The sequence below is a fragment of the Pecten maximus genome, unplaced genomic scaffold, assembly GCF_902652985.1.
Source record: "Pecten maximus unplaced genomic scaffold, xPecMax1.1, whole genome shotgun sequence".
In the NCBI taxonomy this organism is placed as follows: Eukaryota; Metazoa; Mollusca; class Bivalvia; order Pectinida; family Pectinidae; genus Pecten; species Pecten maximus.
Window position 1 is genome coordinate 1 of NW_022980858.1, and position 17,802 is coordinate 17,802.

Here is a 17,802-nt window from a genome sequence, read left to right on the forward strand (position 1 = left end):
TCCTTTACCTCTTCCAGACATGTTTACAGACTGCGAGCAGTGACTGAAATGACTCGGCACACACAGACCAGGTCTTTATAGCAAAGTCTAGGCCGTGTGAGAAGACCTGTGCGTTTTTGTAAGCGCGGTTTTCATTGGTCATAATTCCCGGCCAGGCATACACACTGTATAGTGGTGTTGTAGGCAAAGTGACACATGTGTACATAGCACCTGTGAATAGTAGAAAACTGAAATGTAATCAAACATACGACTAAAGCACTAAAACTTGACATGAAATGTTAAAGAAAACAATGATATAATGTAATTAGGAATTATCTGGCATTGTCAATGGATGATATGTGTAATTAACAGAATTTGCAATTCATGTGTTATTGTATTTTGTGGAATCTGCATTCATTTAACTATATTCACTGTTATCAAGATAGTTATTTTGTAACCAATTTGAATGCATTCCATCAGTTATTCAGTTTTATTAGATTATACTTATCGCCGAGAACATGTATGAATTATATTAAGCATTTACTGAATGTAGGCGGCTGTATATGAGTTAATTCTTCTGTATGTACATGTATCATGTTGTATATAAGTTTTTTGTAGCTGTAAATGCATTGTATAAAGCTGTATATCAGTTTTAAACGGTGTAAGTGTATGTATGGAAATGTATATAAGTTTATCAAGCGCTAAATACATGTATGAAAGCGTATATTGCACTATTAAGCTGTAAAAACGTAAAATAAAGCAGTTTGAAGTAAGTAATGGTTTCTGCGCATGGAAATGAATTCCCGGAAAAATTGAAACTCCTGAAAAATGAAAAATGTACCCCTAAAAATTTCGGGCCTCGCTCCGCTCGGCCGGACAACCAATCCCACGTCCGACACAAACCATAATCCCGCCCCACCGCCCATACCGCAAACCGTAAGCCACTACACAATCCCATCCAACCCCTATTATTATTATTTTTTTTTTTCATTATCATTTTTTTTTTTTTCTTTTACTATCATTTATTTACATATATATATGCTTCATTATTCAATTATTACCACTTTTCCTCGCAATACCTATAACTCATATTCTTAAAACCAACATCAATAATAAACTCATGTACAAATACTCGCTTCCAAATCACTATAATATCTCACAAACGCATCATATCCATGTAAAGCATCGCAAGTTACCCTAGCAAATTAAGTCATATACTTGTAAATCGAGGAATTATGTCACTAAACTTTAATACCAGGTCGTACAGATGTTTTGTTACAAGTTGTGTTGTTGACTCTCGATCTGTTTATTAATTGACCAGTAATTTGTTAGTGTTATGCAAACATGCTAATTCCGTGTTTTAATTGTTGATCTATCCAATCACAATCGTAATAATATTACTAATTAAAAATTCCAATATTGTATTGAATTTAATTTCTTTAATAAAGTTGATGGTTATACTTCCATCTGATTGTAAGTATGTATGATAGCGTAAATTCGAGAGCAAGTGGAACTTTTTTGGAATTTTGGTGGCCCTGAAAAGGGCCGTTTTGGGAAGTAGTGTACAGATGTACTGCTTAAGCACGTTCTCCGCGGATACGGCGAGCCAGCTGGATATCCTTGGGCATGATGGTGACACGCTTGGCGTGGATGGCGCACAGGTTGGTGTCCTCGAAAAGTCCGACCAAGTAAGCTTCGCTAGCCTCCTGAAGAGCCATAACAGCAGAGCTCTGGAACCTCAGGTCGGTCTTGAAATCCTGGGCGATTTCACGGACGAGACGCTGGAATGGCAGTTTCCTGATGAGGAGCTCGGTGCTCTTCTGGTACCTACGGATTTCACGGAGAGCGACTGTTCCTGGCCTGTACCTGTGAGGTTTCTTTACTCCTCCGGTGGCTGGGGCGCTCTTACGGGCGGCCTTGGTAGCCAACTGTTTACGTGGGGCCTTGCCTCCAGTGGATTTACGGGCGGTCTGCTTTGTACGAGCCATTTCTGATGTTTACCAGTCGAAGTTCAACGGTAGAATGAAAACTGCACTCAGAGAGCTATTTTTGTGCTCCCCGCTCCGTTACAGATCATGGCCACGATTGGGCACAGGATATGTAAACACGTTTCTGATTGGACGCTATCCACAATCCTTCATTGGCCCTCAAGCATGTACAATCCGCCAACTTTCAATCCTACCTGGGCTTGTGTTCACGACGATCACGCACACTAAGAAAAACATGTCATCTTAATGATTGCTATTACCAGTTTAATTATTATCGGTAATTGCATACTATTATGACACCTGTCGAAATTGATATTTTCATTTTTCGGACAGGTATTGTTTTAATCTGATTTGATATTTCTAAAGGGAGAATTACATGTAACACACAGATGATAACACGCCACACAAAACACACTTACTCCACACGTGTGAATGAGAGAGGGGGAAAAAAACAACAACAACAAAAAAACAAAAAAAACACCGCATCTACATCTATGAAAGGTTCACATTTGAACATACAAGTTTCTGTATGAAGTTAACATAATATGCGACAACCTGGCAAGGCGATATACGTAAATATACGCGGTGCCAGACATAGTATGTTGTCTAGTTAGGATTTGTTTTTAATTTGGATTCAATGATGTTATTTTAATTTACATTTAAATCGCCTCACGTGACATGTAGAATAAATGTTCTCTAACGCATCTTTATGTCTGTACTATTGTTGTATACCCAGTTTCATGTGTCTTTGGTTGTAGCTACAAATTACTTGTTTTTACACAAATGTGCTAATGAAAATACTTTTAGTTGTATATTGTACGATCTTTAGATCTGCAGTCGAATATGAATGAATGTTAGCTAGGATATTGTATTCACTAAGTGGCTTTATCTGTAACCACAGTGTGTATAATTTCTGTTGTTATGTTGTAATATGTGAGTAATTATAATATTTATTGACATGTAAATGTAATCCGTGTGTTTTTAAGTAGCTAATTGTATATAATTGAACACATAGATTAATAAGCAACAAGATATTTGCGTGTTTTCGAGGCATATCATATGAACACTTTTTGAGAAAAGTGGGTGGCCCTGAAAAGGGCCGTTTTTGTTTGTGCAGAATGACACTGGAACCGTCTACTTGGCGGGTTTCTGGGTCTTCTTGGGGAGAAGAACAGCCTGGATGTTGGGCAGAACACCACCCTGTGCGATGGTGACACCGGACAGCAGTTTGTTCAACTCCTCGTCGTTCCTGATGGCCAACTGGAGATGACGGGGGATGATCCTGGTCTTCTTGTTATCTCTGGCGGCGTTTCCTGCCAATTCCAAAACTTCAGCAGCTAAGTACTCGAGGACAGCAGCCAAGTACACTGGTGCTCCGGCTCCAACTCGCTCGGCATAGTTTCCCTTGCGGAGCAGACGGTGGATACGTCCGACTGGGAACTGAAGTCCGGCACGGGATGATCGGCTCTTTGCCTTTCCCTTTACTTTTCCTCCCTTACCACGTCCAGACATCTTGATATGTTCGGCTAGTTACTGTAAACAGATATAGCAGAAATGAGTAAAATTTGTTGCCGTGAAGCGTTTTATACCCACAGGTAGGATCGAAACTGTAGCGAGCGAAAAAGTCGGGGGTGTTTTCAGAGAGCTGCGAGGTTCGAGTGTTTGTGTGGCGCAAGGCTAAAGTTTCGATCCTACCTGTGAGGGCGATGGTATAAAAGGGAAAAATTGAAAAACGTCGCTCATTACTCGTATCGGCACTCGTCGTATTAGTATCATGGCACCCAAAGCATCAGGATCGAAAGGAGCTAAGAAGGCCGCCACCAAGGCAAAGGCCAACCGTGGGACTGACAAGAAAAGGAGGAGGAAGAGGAGGGAATCCTACAGCATCTACATCTACAAAGTGTTGAAACAGGTGCACCCCGACACCGGTGTGTCCAGCAAGGCCATGTCCATCATGAACAGCTTTGTCAACGACATCTTTGAGAGAATCGCCGCTGAGGCTTCCCGTCTCGCTCACTACAACAAGAGGTCCACCATCACCAGTCGGGAGATCCAGACCGCTGTCCGTCTCCTTCTGCCCGGTGAATTGGCCAAGCACGCTGTCAGTGAGGGAACCAAAGCTGTCACCAAGTACACCAGCTCCAAGTAAACTCCTGAAAAAGTTTACTACAAACACAAACGGCCCTTTTCAGGGCCACCCAAACTCCTCAAAAAGTCCCAATGAACACTCGAAAAAAACGCAATTACTTAGTTCTTAGTTTTGTGTTATGTTTTAATTCATCATAAGTTAGAAGGGTATGAATTAGTTAAGTATGTGTGTGTAAAATAAATGAATGTATGTGTGTGTGTTGTAATGTATATTGTGTGTATACATGTATGTATCAAAGCATAATTCATAAACATACGGAAATGAAACACGTCTTGATCATGATTGTAATTGAGTGGATGAAACTGTAGTTGGACAATATTTATTGATAAATGGAAATGTATTGCAAACGTGTGTGGAGTTTACTGGTGTTACTTGTCCGTGTGTATTGCGATGACCAATGTAATGTTATTGTTTATTGCGGTACGTATACGTGTACCTTTATGCGTATGTGTACGATATTATTCTTATCGATATTTATTCTCCGTGTAGTAGTATAAGATCAGCATTTATGTTTTTAATACTGGTGACATAGCGATGGAAATAAATAAAATGTAATTATACAATTGGTTGTTATTGAATTAGCCTGTGTTGCGAGTGCAATGTAATTGATGTAGTGTTTATTAATTACCCCATGTGAGTTGTTTGTGCTTATGAGAATGGAATAGCTACAGTTGTACATAAACAATAATTGTAATAAAGAAACAAACTAAGATTGCGTATTTTCGAGTGATATTGAAGCTTTTTGAGAAGTTTGGTGGCCCTAAAAAGGGCCGTTTGTGTTGTTTGTTGACAGGGTTCGTTCTGGGTTTAACCGCCAAATCCGTACAGAGTACGTCCTTGCCTCTTCAGAGCGTACACAACATCCATAGCTGTGACAGTCTTCCTCTTGGCGTGCTCGGTGTATGTGACAGCGTCCCTGATGACGTTCTCAAGGAAAACCTTAAGGACACCACGGGTCTCTTCGTAGATGAGTCCAGAGATACGTTTGACACCACCTCGTCGAGCCAGACGACGGATTGCGGGCTTGGTGATACCCTGGATGTTATCACGCAACACCTTCCTGTGCCTCTTGGCACCTCCCTTTCCGAGTCCCTTTCCTCCTTTACCTCTTCCAGACATGTTTACAGACTGCGAGCAGTGACTGAAATGACTCGGCACACACAGACCAGGTCTTTATAGCAAAGTCTAGGCCGTGTGAGAAGACCTGTGCGTTTTTGTAAGCGCGGTTTTCATTGGTCATAATTCCCGGCCAGGCATACACACTGTATAGTGGTGTTGTAGGCCAAGTGACACATGTGTACATAGCACCTGTGAATAGTAGAAAACTGAAATGTAATCCCACATACGACTAAAGCACTAAAACTTGACATGAACTGTTAAAGAAAACAATGATGTAATGTAATTAGGAATTATCTGGCATTGTCAATTGATGATATGTGTAATTAACAGAATTTGCAATTCATGTGTTATTGTATTTTGTGGAATCTACATTCATTTAACTATATTCACTGTTATCAAGATAGTTATTTTGTAACAAATTTGAATGTATTCCATCAGTTATTCAGTTTTATTAGATTATAATTGTCGCCGAGAACATGTATGAATTATATTAAGCATTTACTGAATGTAGGCGGCTGTATATGAGTTAATTCTTCTGTATGTACATGTATCATGTTGTATATAAGTTTTTTGTAGCTGTAAATGCATTGTATAAAGCTGTATATCAGTTTTAAACGGTGTAAGTGTATGTATGGAAATGTATATAAGTTTATCAAGCGCTAAATACATGTATGAAAGCGTATATTGCACTATTAAGCTGTAAAAACGTAAAATAAAGCAGTTTGAAGTAAGTAATGGTTTCTGCGCATGGAAATGAATTCCCGGAAAAATTGAAACTCCTGAAAAATGAAAAATGTACCCCTAAAAATTTCGGGCCTCGCTCCGCTCGGCCGGACAACCAATCCCACGTCCGACACAAACCATAATCCCGCCCCACCGCCCATACCGCAAACCGTAAGCCACTACACAATCCCATCCAACCCCTATTATTATTATTTTTTTTTTTCATTATCATTTTTTTTTTTTTCTTTTACTATCATTTATTTACATATATATATGCTTCATTATTCAATTATTACCACTTTTCCTCGCAATACCTATAACTCATATTCTTAAAACCAACATCAATAATAAACTCATGTACAAATACTCGCTTCCAAATCACTATAATATCTCACAAACGCATCATATCCATGTAAAGCATCGCAAGTTACCCTAGCAAATTAAGTCATATACTTGTAAATCGAGGAATTATGTCACTAAACTTTAATACCAGGTCGTACAGATGTTTTGTTACAAGTTGTGTTGTTGACTCTCGATCTGTTTATTAATTGACCAGTAATTTGTTAGTGTTATGCAAACATGCTAATTCCGTGTTTTAATTGTTGATCTATCCAATCACAATCGTAATAATATTACTAATTAAAAATTCCAATATTGTATTGAATTTAATTTCTTTAATAAAGTTGATGGTTATACTTCCATCTGATTGTAAGTATGTATGATAGCGTAAATTCGAGAGCAAGTGGAACTTTTTTGGAATTTTGGTGGCCCTGAAAAGGGCCGTTTTGGGAAGTAGTGTACAGATGTACTGCTTAAGCACGTTCTCCGCGGATACGGCGAGCCAGCTGGATATCCTTGGGCATGATGGTGACACGCTTGGCGTGGATGGCGCACAGGTTGGTGTCCTCGAAAAGTCCGACCAAGTAAGCTTCGCTAGCCTCCTGAAGAGCCATAACAGCAGAGCTCTGGAACCTCAGGTCGGTCTTGAAATCCTGGGCGATTTCACGGACGAGACGCTGGAATGGCAGTTTCCTGATGAGGAGCTCGGTGCTCTTCTGGTACCTACGGATTTCACGGAGAGCGACTGTTCCTGGCCTGTACCTGTGAGGTTTCTTTACTCCTCCGGTGGCTGGGGCGCTCTTACGGGCGGCCTTGGTAGCCAACTGTTTACGTGGGGCCTTGCCTCCAGTGGATTTACGGGCGGTCTGCTTTGTACGAGCCATTTCTGATGTTTACCAGTCGAAGTTCAACGGTAGAATGAAAACTGCACTCAGAGAGCTATTTTTGTGCTCCCCGCTCCGTTACAGATCATGGCCACGATTGGGCACAGGATATGTAAACACGTTTCTGATTGGACGCTATCCACAATCCTTCATTGGCCCTCAAGCATGTACAATCCGCCAACTTTCAATCCTACCTGGGCTTGTGTTCACGACGATCACGCACACTAAGAAAAACATGTCATCTTAATGATTGCTATTACCAGTTTAATTATTATCGGTAATTGCATACTATTATGACACCTGTCGAAATTGATATTTTCATTTTTCGGACAGGTATTGTTTTAATCTGATTTGATATTTCTAAAGGGAGAATTACATGTAACACACAGATGATAACACGCCACACAAAACACACTTACTCCACACGTGTGAATGAGAGAGGGGGAAAAAAACAACAACAACAAAAAAACAAAAAAAACACCGCATCTACATCTATGAAAGGTTCACATTTGAACATACAAGTTTCTGTATGAAGTTAACATAATATGCGACAACCTGGCAAGGCGATATACGTAAATATACGCGGTGCCAGACATAGTATGTTGTCTAGTTAGGATTTGTTTTTAATTTGGATTCAATGATGTTATTTTAATTTACATTTAAATCGCCTCACGTGACATGTAGAATAAATGTTCTCTAACGCATCTTTATGTCTGTACTATTGTTGTATACCCAGTTTCATGTGTCTTTGGTTGTAGCTACAAATTACTTGTTTTTACACAAATGTGCTAATGAAAATACTTTTAGTTGTATATTGTACGATCTTTAGATCTGCAGTCGAATATGAATGAATGTTAGCTAGGATATTGTATTCACTAAGTGGCTTTATCTGTAACCACAGTGTGTATAATTTCTGTTGTTATGTTGTAATATGTGAGTAATTATAATATTTATTGACATGTAAATGTAATCCGTGTGTTTTTAAGTAGCTAATTGTATATAATTGAACACATAGATTAATAAGCAACAAGATATTTGCGTGTTTTCGAGGCATATCATATGAACACTTTTTGAGAAAAGTGGGTGGCCCTGAAAAGGGCCGTTTTTGTTTGTGCAGAATGACACTGGAACCGTCTACTTGGCGGGTTTCTGGGTCTTCTTGGGGAGAAGAACAGCCTGGATGTTGGGCAGAACACCACCCTGTGCGATGGTGACACCGGACAGCAGTTTGTTCAACTCCTCGTCGTTCCTGATGGCCAACTGGAGATGACGGGGGATGATCCTGGTCTTCTTGTTATCTCTGGCGGCGTTTCCTGCCAATTCCAAAACTTCAGCAGCTAAGTACTCGAGGACAGCAGCCAAGTACACTGGTGCTCCGGCTCCAACTCGCTCGGCATAGTTTCCCTTGCGGAGCAGACGGTGGATACGTCCGACTGGGAACTGAAGTCCGGCACGGGATGATCGGCTCTTTGCCTTTCCCTTTACTTTTCCTCCCTTACCACGTCCAGACATCTTGATATGTTCGGCTAGTTACTGTAAACAGATATAGCAGAAATGAGTAAAATTTGTTGCCGTGAAGCGTTTTATACCCACAGGTAGGATCGAAACTGTAGCGAGCGAAAAAGTCGGGGGTGTTTTCAGAGAGCTGCGAGGTTCGAGTGTTTGTGTGGCGCAAGGCTAAAGTTTCGATCCTACCTGTGAGGGCGATGGTATAAAAGGGAAAAATTGAAAAACGTCGCTCATTACTCGTATCGGCACTCGTCGTATTAGTATCATGGCACCCAAAGCATCAGGATCGAAAGGAGCTAAGAAGGCCGCCACCAAGGCAAAGGCCAACCGTGGGACTGACAAGAAAAGGAGGAGGAAGAGGAGGGAATCCTACAGCATCTACATCTACAAAGTGTTGAAACAGGTGCACCCCGACACCGGTGTGTCCAGCAAGGCCATGTCCATCATGAACAGCTTTGTCAACGACATCTTTGAGAGAATCGCCGCTGAGGCTTCCCGTCTCGCTCACTACAACAAGAGGTCCACCATCACCAGTCGGGAGATCCAGACCGCTGTCCGTCTCCTTCTGCCCGGTGAATTGGCCAAGCACGCTGTCAGTGAGGGAACCAAAGCTGTCACCAAGTACACCAGCTCCAAGTAAACTCCTGAAAAAGTTTACTACAAACACAAACGGCCCTTTTCAGGGCCACCCAAACTCCTCAAAAAGTCCCAATGAACACTCGAAAAAAACGCAATTACTTAGTTCTTAGTTTTGTGTTATGTTTTAATTCATCATAAGTTAGAAGGGTATGAATTAGTTAAGTATGTGTGTGTAAAATAAATGAATGTATGTGTGTGTGTTGTAATGTATATTGTGTGTATACATGTATGTATCAAAGCATAATTCATAAACATACGGAAATGAAACACGTCTTGATCATGATTGTAATTGAGTGGATGAAACTGTAGTTGGACAATATTTATTGATAAATGGAAATGTATTGCAAACGTGTGTGGAGTTTACTGGTGTTACTTGTCCGTGTGTATTGCGATGACCAATGTAATGTTATTGTTTATTGCGGTACGTATACGTGTACCTTTATGCGTATGTGTACGATATTATTCTTATCGATATTTATTCTCCGTGTAGTAGTATAAGATCAGCATTTATGTTTTTAATACTGGTGACATAGCGATGGAAATAAATAAAATGTAATTATACAATTGGTTGTTATTGAATTAGCCTGTGTTGCGAGTGCAATGTAATTGATGTAGTGTTTATTAATTACCCCATGTGAGTTGTTTGTGCTTATGAGAATGGAATAGCTACAGTTGTACATAAACAATAATTGTAATAAAGAAACAAACTAAGATTGCGTATTTTCGAGTGATATTGAAGCTTTTTGAGAAGTTTGGTGGCCCTAAAAAGGGCCGTTTGTGTTGTTTGTTGACAGGGTTCGTTCTGGGTTTAACCGCCAAATCCGTACAGAGTACGTCCTTGCCTCTTCAGAGCGTACACAACATCCATAGCTGTGACAGTCTTCCTCTTGGCGTGCTCGGTGTATGTGACAGCGTCCCTGATGACGTTCTCAAGGAAAACCTTAAGGACACCACGGGTCTCTTCGTAGATGAGTCCAGAGATACGTTTGACACCACCTCGTCGAGCCAGACGACGGATTGCGGGCTTGGTGATACCCTGGATGTTATCACGCAACACCTTCCTGTGCCTCTTGGCACCTCCCTTTCCGAGTCCCTTTCCTCCTTTACCTCTTCCAGACATGTTTACAGACTGCGAGCAGTGACTGAAATGACTCGGCACACACAGACCAGGTCTTTATAGCAAAGTCTAGGCCGTGTGAGAAGACCTGTGCGTTTTTGTAAGCGCGGTTTTCATTGGTCATAATTCCCGGCCAGGCATACACACTGTATAGTGGTGTTGTAGGCCAAGTGACACATGTGTACATAGCACCTGTGAATAGTAGAAAACTGAAATGTAATCCCACATACGACTAAAGCACTAAAACTTGACATGAACTGTTAAAGAAAACAATGATGTAATGTAATTAGGAATTATCTGGCATTGTCAATTGATGATATGTGTAATTAACAGAATTTGCAATTCATGTGTTATTGTATTTTGTGGAATCTACATTCATTTAACTATATTCACTGTTATCAAGATAGTTATTTTGTAACAAATTTGAATGTATTCCATCAGTTATTCAGTTTTATTAGATTATAATTGTCGCCGAGAACATGTATGAATTATATTAAGCATTTACTGAATGTAGGCGGCTGTATATGAGTTAATTCTTCTGTATGTACATGTATCATGTTGTATATAAGTTTTTTGTAGCTGTAAATGCATTGTATAAAGCTGTATATCAGTTTTAAACGGTGTAAGTGTATGTATGGAAATGTATATAAGTTTATCAAGCGCTAAATACATGTATGAAAGCGTATATTGCACTATTAAGCTGTAAAAACGTAAAATAAAGCAGTTTGAAGTAAGTAATGGTTTCTGCGCATGGAAATGAATTCCCGGAAAAATTGAAACTCCTGAAAAATGAAAAATGTACCCCTAAAAATTTCGGGCCTCGCTCCGCTCGGCCGGACAACCAATCCCACGTCCGACACAAACCATAATCCCGCCCCACCGCCCATACCGCAAACCGTAAGCCACTACACAATCCCATCCAACCCCTATTATTATTATTTTTTTTTTTCATTATCATTTTTTTTTTTTTCTTTTACTATCATTTATTTACATATATATATGCTTCATTATTCAATTATTACCACTTTTCCTCGCAATACCTATAACTCATATTCTTAAAACCAACATCAATAATAAACTCATGTACAAATACTCGCTTCCAAATCACTATAATATCTCACAAACGCATCATATCCATGTAAAGCATCGCAAGTTACCCTAGCAAATTAAGTCATATACTTGTAAATCGAGGAATTATGTCACTAAACTTTAATACCAGGTCGTACAGATGTTTTGTTACAAGTTGTGTTGTTGACTCTCGATCTGTTTATTAATTGACCAGTAATTTGTTAGTGTTATGCAAACATGCTAATTCCGTGTTTTAATTGTTGATCTATCCAATCACAATCGTAATAATATTACTAATTAAAAATTCCAATATTGTATTGAATTTAATTTCTTTAATAAAGTTGATGGTTATACTTCCATCTGATTGTAAGTATGTATGATAGCGTAAATTCGAGAGCAAGTGGAACTTTTTTGGAATTTTGGTGGCCCTGAAAAGGGCCGTTTTGGGAAGTAGTGTACAGATGTACTGCTTAAGCACGTTCTCCGCGGATACGGCGAGCCAGCTGGATATCCTTGGGCATGATGGTGACACGCTTGGCGTGGATGGCGCACAGGTTGGTGTCCTCGAAAAGTCCGACCAAGTAAGCTTCGCTAGCCTCCTGAAGAGCCATAACAGCAGAGCTCTGGAACCTCAGGTCGGTCTTGAAATCCTGGGCGATTTCACGGACGAGACGCTGGAATGGCAGTTTCCTGATGAGGAGCTCGGTGCTCTTCTGGTACCTACGGATTTCACGGAGAGCGACTGTTCCTGGCCTGTACCTGTGAGGTTTCTTTACTCCTCCGGTGGCTGGGGCGCTCTTACGGGCGGCCTTGGTAGCCAACTGTTTACGTGGGGCCTTGCCTCCAGTGGATTTACGGGCGGTCTGCTTTGTACGAGCCATTTCTGATGTTTACCAGTCGAAGTTCAACGGTAGAATGAAAACTGCACTCAGAGAGCTATTTTTGTGCTCCCCGCTCCGTTACAGATCATGGCCACGATTGGGCACAGGATATGTAAACACGTTTCTGATTGGACGCTATCCACAATCCTTCATTGGCCCTCAAGCATGTACAATCCGCCAACTTTCAATCCTACCTGGGCTTGTGTTCACGACGATCACGCACACTAAGAAAAACATGTCATCTTAATGATTGCTATTACCAGTTTAATTATTATCGGTAATTGCATACTATTATGACACCTGTCGAAATTGATATTTTCATTTTTCGGACAGGTATTGTTTTAATCTGATTTGATATTTCTAAAGGGAGAATTACATGTAACACACAGATGATAACACGCCACACAAAACACACTTACTCCACACGTGTGAATGAGAGAGGGGGAAAAAAACAACAACAACAAAAAAACAAAAAAAACACCGCATCTACATCTATGAAAGGTTCACATTTGAACATACAAGTTTCTGTATGAAGTTAACATAATATGCGACAACCTGGCAAGGCGATATACGTAAATATACGCGGTGCCAGACATAGTATGTTGTCTAGTTAGGATTTGTTTTTAATTTGGATTCAATGATGTTATTTTAATTTACATTTAAATCGCCTCACGTGACATGTAGAATAAATGTTCTCTAACGCATCTTTATGTCTGTACTATTGTTGTATACCCAGTTTCATGTGTCTTTGGTTGTAGCTACAAATTACTTGTTTTTACACAAATGTGCTAATGAAAATACTTTTAGTTGTATATTGTACGATCTTTAGATCTGCAGTCGAATATGAATGAATGTTAGCTAGGATATTGTATTCACTAAGTGGCTTTATCTGTAACCACAGTGTGTATAATTTCTGTTGTTATGTTGTAATATGTGAGTAATTATAATATTTATTGACATGTAAATGTAATCCGTGTGTTTTTAAGTAGCTAATTGTATATAATTGAACACATAGATTAATAAGCAACAAGATATTTGCGTGTTTTCGAGGCATATCATATGAACACTTTTTGAGAAAAGTGGGTGGCCCTGAAAAGGGCCGTTTTTGTTTGTGCAGAATGACACTGGAACCGTCTACTTGGCGGGTTTCTGGGTCTTCTTGGGGAGAAGAACAGCCTGGATGTTGGGCAGAACACCACCCTGTGCGATGGTGACACCGGACAGCAGTTTGTTCAACTCCTCGTCGTTCCTGATGGCCAACTGGAGATGACGGGGGATGATCCTGGTCTTCTTGTTATCTCTGGCGGCGTTTCCTGCCAATTCCAAAACTTCAGCAGCTAAGTACTCGAGGACAGCAGCCAAGTACACTGGTGCTCCGGCTCCAACTCGCTCGGCATAGTTTCCCTTGCGGAGCAGACGGTGGATACGTCCGACTGGGAACTGAAGTCCGGCACGGGATGATCGGCTCTTTGCCTTTCCCTTTACTTTTCCTCCCTTACCACGTCCAGACATCTTGATATGTTCGGCTAGTTACTGTAAACAGATATAGCAGAAATGAGTAAAATTTGTTGCCGTGAAGCGTTTTATACCCACAGGTAGGATCGAAACTGTAGCGAGCGAAAAAGTCGGGGGTGTTTTCAGAGAGCTGCGAGGTTCGAGTGTTTGTGTGGCGCAAGGCTAAAGTTTCGATCCTACCTGTGAGGGCGATGGTATAAAAGGGAAAAATTGAAAAACGTCGCTCATTACTCGTATCGGCACTCGTCGTATTAGTATCATGGCACCCAAAGCATCAGGATCGAAAGGAGCTAAGAAGGCCGCCACCAAGGCAAAGGCCAACCGTGGGACTGACAAGAAAAGGAGGAGGAAGAGGAGGGAATCCTACAGCATCTACATCTACAAAGTGTTGAAACAGGTGCACCCCGACACCGGTGTGTCCAGCAAGGCCATGTCCATCATGAACAGCTTTGTCAACGACATCTTTGAGAGAATCGCCGCTGAGGCTTCCCGTCTCGCTCACTACAACAAGAGGTCCACCATCACCAGTCGGGAGATCCAGACCGCTGTCCGTCTCCTTCTGCCCGGTGAATTGGCCAAGCACGCTGTCAGTGAGGGAACCAAAGCTGTCACCAAGTACACCAGCTCCAAGTAAACTCCTGAAAAAGTTTACTACAAACACAAACGGCCCTTTTCAGGGCCACCCAAACTCCTCAAAAAGTCCCAATGAACACTCGAAAAAAACGCAATTACTTAGTTCTTAGTTTTGTGTTATGTTTTAATTCATCATAAGTTAGAAGGGTATGAATTAGTTAAGTATGTGTGTGTAAAATAAATGAATGTATGTGTGTGTGTTGTAATGTATATTGTGTGTATACATGTATGTATCAAAGCATAATTCATAAACATACGGAAATGAAACACGTCTTGATCATGATTGTAATTGAGTGGATGAAACTGTAGTTGGACAATATTTATTGATAAATGGAAATGTATTGCAAACGTGTGTGGAGTTTACTGGTGTTACTTGTCCGTGTGTATTGCGATGACCAATGTAATGTTATTGTTTATTGCGGTACGTATACGTGTACCTTTATGCGTATGTGTACGATATTATTCTTATCGATATTTATTCTCCGTGTAGTAGTATAAGATCAGCATTTATGTTTTTAATACTGGTGACATAGCGATGGAAATAAATAAAATGTAATTATACAATTGGTTGTTATTGAATTAGCCTGTGTTGCGAGTGCAATGTAATTGATGTAGTGTTTATTAATTACCCCATGTGAGTTGTTTGTGCTTATGAGAATGGAATAGCTACAGTTGTACATAAACAATAATTGTAATAAAGAAACAAACTAAGATTGCGTATTTTCGAGTGATATTGAAGCTTTTTGAGAAGTTTGGTGGCCCTAAAAAGGGCCGTTTGTGTTGTTTGTTGACAGGGTTCGTTCTGGGTTTAACCGCCAAATCCGTACAGAGTACGTCCTTGCCTCTTCAGAGCGTACACAACATCCATAGCTGTGACAGTCTTCCTCTTGGCGTGCTCGGTGTATGTGACAGCGTCCCTGATGACGTTCTCAAGGAAAACCTTAAGGACACCACGGGTCTCTTCGTAGATGAGTCCAGAGATACGTTTGACACCACCTCGTCGAGCCAGACGACGGATTGCGGGCTTGGTGATACCCTGGATGTTATCACGCAACACCTTCCTGTGCCTCTTGGCACCTCCCTTTCCGAGTCCCTTTCCTCCTTTACCTCTTCCAGACATGTTTACAGACTGCGAGCAGTGACTGAAATGACTCGGCACACACAGACCAGGTCTTTATAGCAAAGTCTAGGCCGTGTGAGAAGACCTGTGCGTTTTTGTAAGCGCGGTTTTCATTGGTCATAATTCCCGGCCAGGCATACACACTGTATAGTGGTGTTGTAGGCCAAGTGACACATGTGTACATAGCACCTGTGAATAGTAGAAAACTGAAATGTAATCCCACATACGACTAAAGCACTAAAACTTGACATGAACTGTTAAAGAAAACAATGATGTAATGTAATTAGGAATTATCTGGCATTGTCAATTGATGATATGTGTAATTAACAGAATTTGCAATTCATGTGTTATTGTATTTTGTGGAATCTACATTCATTTAACTATATTCACTGTTATCAAGATAGTTATTTTGTAACAAATTTGAATGTATTCCATCAGTTATTCAGTTTTATTAGATTATAATTGTCGCCGAGAACATGTATGAATTATATTAAGCATTTACTGAATGTAGGCGGCTGTATATGAGTTAATTCTTCTGTATGTACATGTATCATGTTGTATATAAGTTTTTTGTAGCTGTAAATGCATTGTATAAAGCTGTATATCAGTTTTAAACGGTGTAAGTGTATGTATGGAAATGTATATAAGTTTATCAAGCGCTAAATACATGTATGAAAGCGTATATTGCACTATTAAGCTGTAAAAACGTAAAATAAAGCAGTTTGAAGTAAGTAATGGTTTCTGCGCATGGAAATGAATTCCCGGAAAAATTGAAACTCCTGAAAAATGAAAAATGTACCCCTAAAAATTTCGGGCCTCGCTCCGCTCGGCCGGACAACCAATCCCACGTCCGACACAAACCATAATCCCGCCCCACCGCCCATACCGCAAACCGTAAGCCACTACACAATCCCATCCAACCCCTATTATTATTATTTTTTTTTTTCATTATCATTTTTTTTTTTTCTTTTACTATCATTTATTTACATATATATATGCTTCATTATTCAATTATTACCACTTTTCCTCGCAATACCTATAACTCATATTCTTAAAACCAACATCAATAATAAACTCATGTACAAATACTCGCTTCCAAATCACTATAATATCTCACAAACGCATCATATCCATGTAAAGCATCGCAAGTTACCCTAGCAAATTAAGTCATATACTTGTAAATCGAGGAATTATGTCACTAAACTTTAATACCAGGTCGTACAGATGTTTTGTTACAAGTTGTGTTGTTGACTCTCGATCTGTTTATTAATTGACCAGTAATTTGTTAGTGTTATGCAAACATGCTAATTCCGTGTTTTAATTGTTGATCTATCCAATCACAATCGTAATAATATTACTAATTAAAAATTCCAATATTGTATTGAATTTAATTTCTTTAATAAAGTTGATGGTTATACTTCCATCTGATTGTAAGTATGTATGATAGCGTAAATTCGAGAGCAAGTGGAACTTTTTTGGAATTTTGGTGGCCCTGAAAAGGGCCGTTTTGGGAAGTAGTGTACAGATGTACTGCTTAAGCACGTTCTCCGCGGATACGGCGAGCCAGCTGGATATCCTTGGGCATGATGGTGACACGCTTGGCGTGGATGGCGCACAGGTTGGTGTCCTCGAAAAGTCCGACCAAGTAAGCTTCGCTAGCCTCCTGAAGAGCCATAACAGCAGAGCTCTGGAACCTCAGGTCGGTCTTGAAATCCTGGGCGATTTCACGGACGAGACGCTGGAATGGCAGTTTCCTGATGAGGAGCTCGGTGCTCTTCTGGTACCTACGGATTTCACGGAGAGCGACTGTTCCTGGCCTGTACCTGTGAGGTTTCTTTACTCCTCCGGTGGCTGGGGCGCTCTTACGGGCGGCCTTGGTAGCCAACTGTTTACGTGGGGCCTTGCCTCCAGTGGATTTACGGGCGGTCTGCTTTGTACGAGCCATTTCTGATGTTTACCAGTCGAAGTTCAACGGTAGAATGAAAACTGCACTCAGAGAGCTATTTTTGTGCTCCCCGCTCCGTTACAGATCATGGCCACGATTGGGCACAGGATATGTAAACACGTTTCTGATTGGACGCTATCCACAATCCTTCATTGGCCCTCAAGCATGTACAATCCGCCAACTTTCAATCCTAC

At 40.5% G+C, this 17,802-nt stretch overlaps 9 protein-coding genes across 9 annotated transcripts; 3 read left to right on the forward strand and 6 right to left on the reverse strand.

The window, feature by feature from the left end:
* Nucleotides 1-3,047: 3,047 nt before the first annotated feature.
* On the reverse strand, nt 3,048-3,521 carry LOC117319757 (histone H2A). Its single transcript, XM_033874508.1, has one exon. It carries the CDS (start codon nt 3,477-3,479, stop codon nt 3,102-3,104), a length of 378 nt encoding a protein of 125 aa, XP_033730399.1. The 5' UTR covers nt 3,480-3,521; the 3' UTR covers nt 3,048-3,101.
* Nucleotides 3,522-3,708: 187 nt separating this feature from the next.
* On the forward strand, nt 3,709-4,791 carry LOC117319759 (histone H2B). The gene has a single exon (XM_033874510.1). The coding sequence runs from the start codon at nt 3,742-3,744 to the stop codon at nt 4,114-4,116; it is 375 nt and encodes a 124-aa protein (XP_033730401.1). The 5' UTR covers nt 3,709-3,741; the 3' UTR covers nt 4,117-4,791.
* Nucleotides 4,792-4,802: 11 nt separating this feature from the next.
* Nucleotides 4,803-5,268, reverse strand: LOC117319766 (histone H4). The gene has a single exon (XM_033874516.1). It carries the CDS (start codon nt 5,233-5,235, stop codon nt 4,924-4,926), a length of 312 nt encoding a protein of 103 aa, XP_033730407.1. The 5' UTR covers nt 5,236-5,268; the 3' UTR covers nt 4,803-4,923.
* A 2,993-nt stretch (nt 5,269-8,261) lies between these two features.
* LOC117319755 (histone H2A) lies at nt 8,262-8,780 on the reverse strand. The gene has a single exon (XM_033874506.1). The coding sequence runs from the start codon at nt 8,691-8,693 to the stop codon at nt 8,316-8,318; it is 378 nt and encodes a 125-aa protein (XP_033730397.1). The 5' UTR covers nt 8,694-8,780; the 3' UTR covers nt 8,262-8,315.
* A 134-nt stretch (nt 8,781-8,914) lies between these two features.
* On the forward strand, nt 8,915-10,005 carry LOC117319762 (histone H2B; the record flags this gene model as incomplete). Its single annotated transcript, XM_033874512.1, is given in 1 exon segment — nt 8,915-10,005. A coding segment is annotated over 1 exon segment (375 nt). The 3' UTR covers nt 9,331-10,005.
* Nucleotides 10,006-10,016: 11 nt separating this feature from the next.
* On the reverse strand, nt 10,017-10,547 carry LOC117319763 (histone H4). Its single transcript, XM_033874513.1, has one exon. The coding sequence runs from the start codon at nt 10,447-10,449 to the stop codon at nt 10,138-10,140; it is 312 nt and encodes a 103-aa protein (XP_033730404.1). The 5' UTR covers nt 10,450-10,547; the 3' UTR covers nt 10,017-10,137.
* A 2,928-nt stretch (nt 10,548-13,475) lies between these two features.
* Nucleotides 13,476-13,949, reverse strand: LOC117319756 (histone H2A). Its single transcript, XM_033874507.1, has one exon. The coding sequence runs from the start codon at nt 13,905-13,907 to the stop codon at nt 13,530-13,532; it is 378 nt and encodes a 125-aa protein (XP_033730398.1). The 5' UTR covers nt 13,908-13,949; the 3' UTR covers nt 13,476-13,529.
* Nucleotides 13,950-14,136: 187 nt separating this feature from the next.
* Nucleotides 14,137-15,219, forward strand: LOC117319761 (histone H2B). The gene has a single exon (XM_033874511.1). It carries the CDS (start codon nt 14,170-14,172, stop codon nt 14,542-14,544), a length of 375 nt encoding a protein of 124 aa, XP_033730402.1. The 5' UTR covers nt 14,137-14,169; the 3' UTR covers nt 14,545-15,219.
* An 11-nt stretch (nt 15,220-15,230) lies between these two features.
* On the reverse strand, nt 15,231-15,696 carry LOC117319765 (histone H4). The gene has a single exon (XM_033874515.1). It carries the CDS (start codon nt 15,661-15,663, stop codon nt 15,352-15,354), a length of 312 nt encoding a protein of 103 aa, XP_033730406.1. The 5' UTR covers nt 15,664-15,696; the 3' UTR covers nt 15,231-15,351.
* Between the last annotated feature and the right edge of the window lie 2,106 nt (nt 15,697-17,802).